Source organism: Odontomachus brunneus, unplaced genomic scaffold (assembly GCF_010583005.1).
Source record: "Odontomachus brunneus isolate Ranch 3 - 2012 unplaced genomic scaffold, Obru_v1 Obru_scaffold_070, whole genome shotgun sequence".
Classification (NCBI taxonomy): Eukaryota; Metazoa; Arthropoda; class Insecta; order Hymenoptera; family Formicidae; genus Odontomachus; species Odontomachus brunneus.
This window is the reverse complement of record NW_022639520.1, coordinates 227,823-228,559: the sequence shown is the minus strand read 5'-3', so window position 1 is coordinate 228,559 and position 737 is coordinate 227,823. Positions and strand designations below refer to the sequence as shown.

Genomic DNA, 737 nt, shown 5'->3' with positions numbered 1-737 from the left:
TCTGTTCAAAAAGTATCGCGAATTTTGTGTTTTTTCAAAAATTATTTATTTATTCATGAATATCTATTTTGTCCCCTTCAAAGTAATCCCCATCAGATATTATACACTTGTGCCAACGTTTTTTCCAATCCTCGAAGCATTTCAAAAAATCATTTTTTGTGATCTTGTTCAGCTCCTCCTTCGATGCCGTCTTTATCTCCTCAATCGTAGCGTAGCGTCGTCCTTTCATGTGCCTCTTCCACGTCATAACCATAAACCCATGATTCGTCACCAGTTATGACCCTCTGGAGCAAATTTGGGTCGTCGCGGACAGAGTCCAACAGCTCCCTAGCAATGTTAATGCGATGCTGTTTTTGGTCGAAATTGAGCAATTTTGGTACGAATTTCGCGGCGACCCGTCTCATGCCCAAATCATTAGTAAAAATCGAATGGCACGAGCCAATCGATATGTTTAGGTCCTCAGCAACTTCTCTAACGGTGATTCGACGATTGGCCAATACTATTTTCTTCACTTCATCAATGTTTTCGTCTGTTGTTGACATGCTCGGGCGTCCGGCACGCTCTTCGTCGTTCACATCTTCTCGGCCCTCTGAGAACATTTTGTACCACCGATAAACGTTGCTTCGGTCCAAGGTAGCTTCACCATATGCCACAGTCAACATTCGGAATGCGTCCGCGCACTTAATTTTGTTTTTCACACAAAATTTGATACAGATTCTTTGATCCATTTTTTGGAA

The 737-nt window shown here is 42.1% G+C and overlaps 1 protein-coding gene across 1 annotated transcript; it reads right to left on the bottom strand.

Moving 5' to 3' along the window:
• Nucleotides 1–200: 200 nt before the first annotated feature.
• Nucleotides 201–662, bottom strand: LOC116846834 (protein GVQW3-like). Its single transcript, XM_032821170.1, has one exon. It carries the CDS (start codon nucleotides 660–662, stop codon nucleotides 201–203), a length of 462 nt encoding a protein of 153 aa, XP_032677061.1.
• Between the last annotated feature and the right edge of the window lie 75 nt (nucleotides 663–737).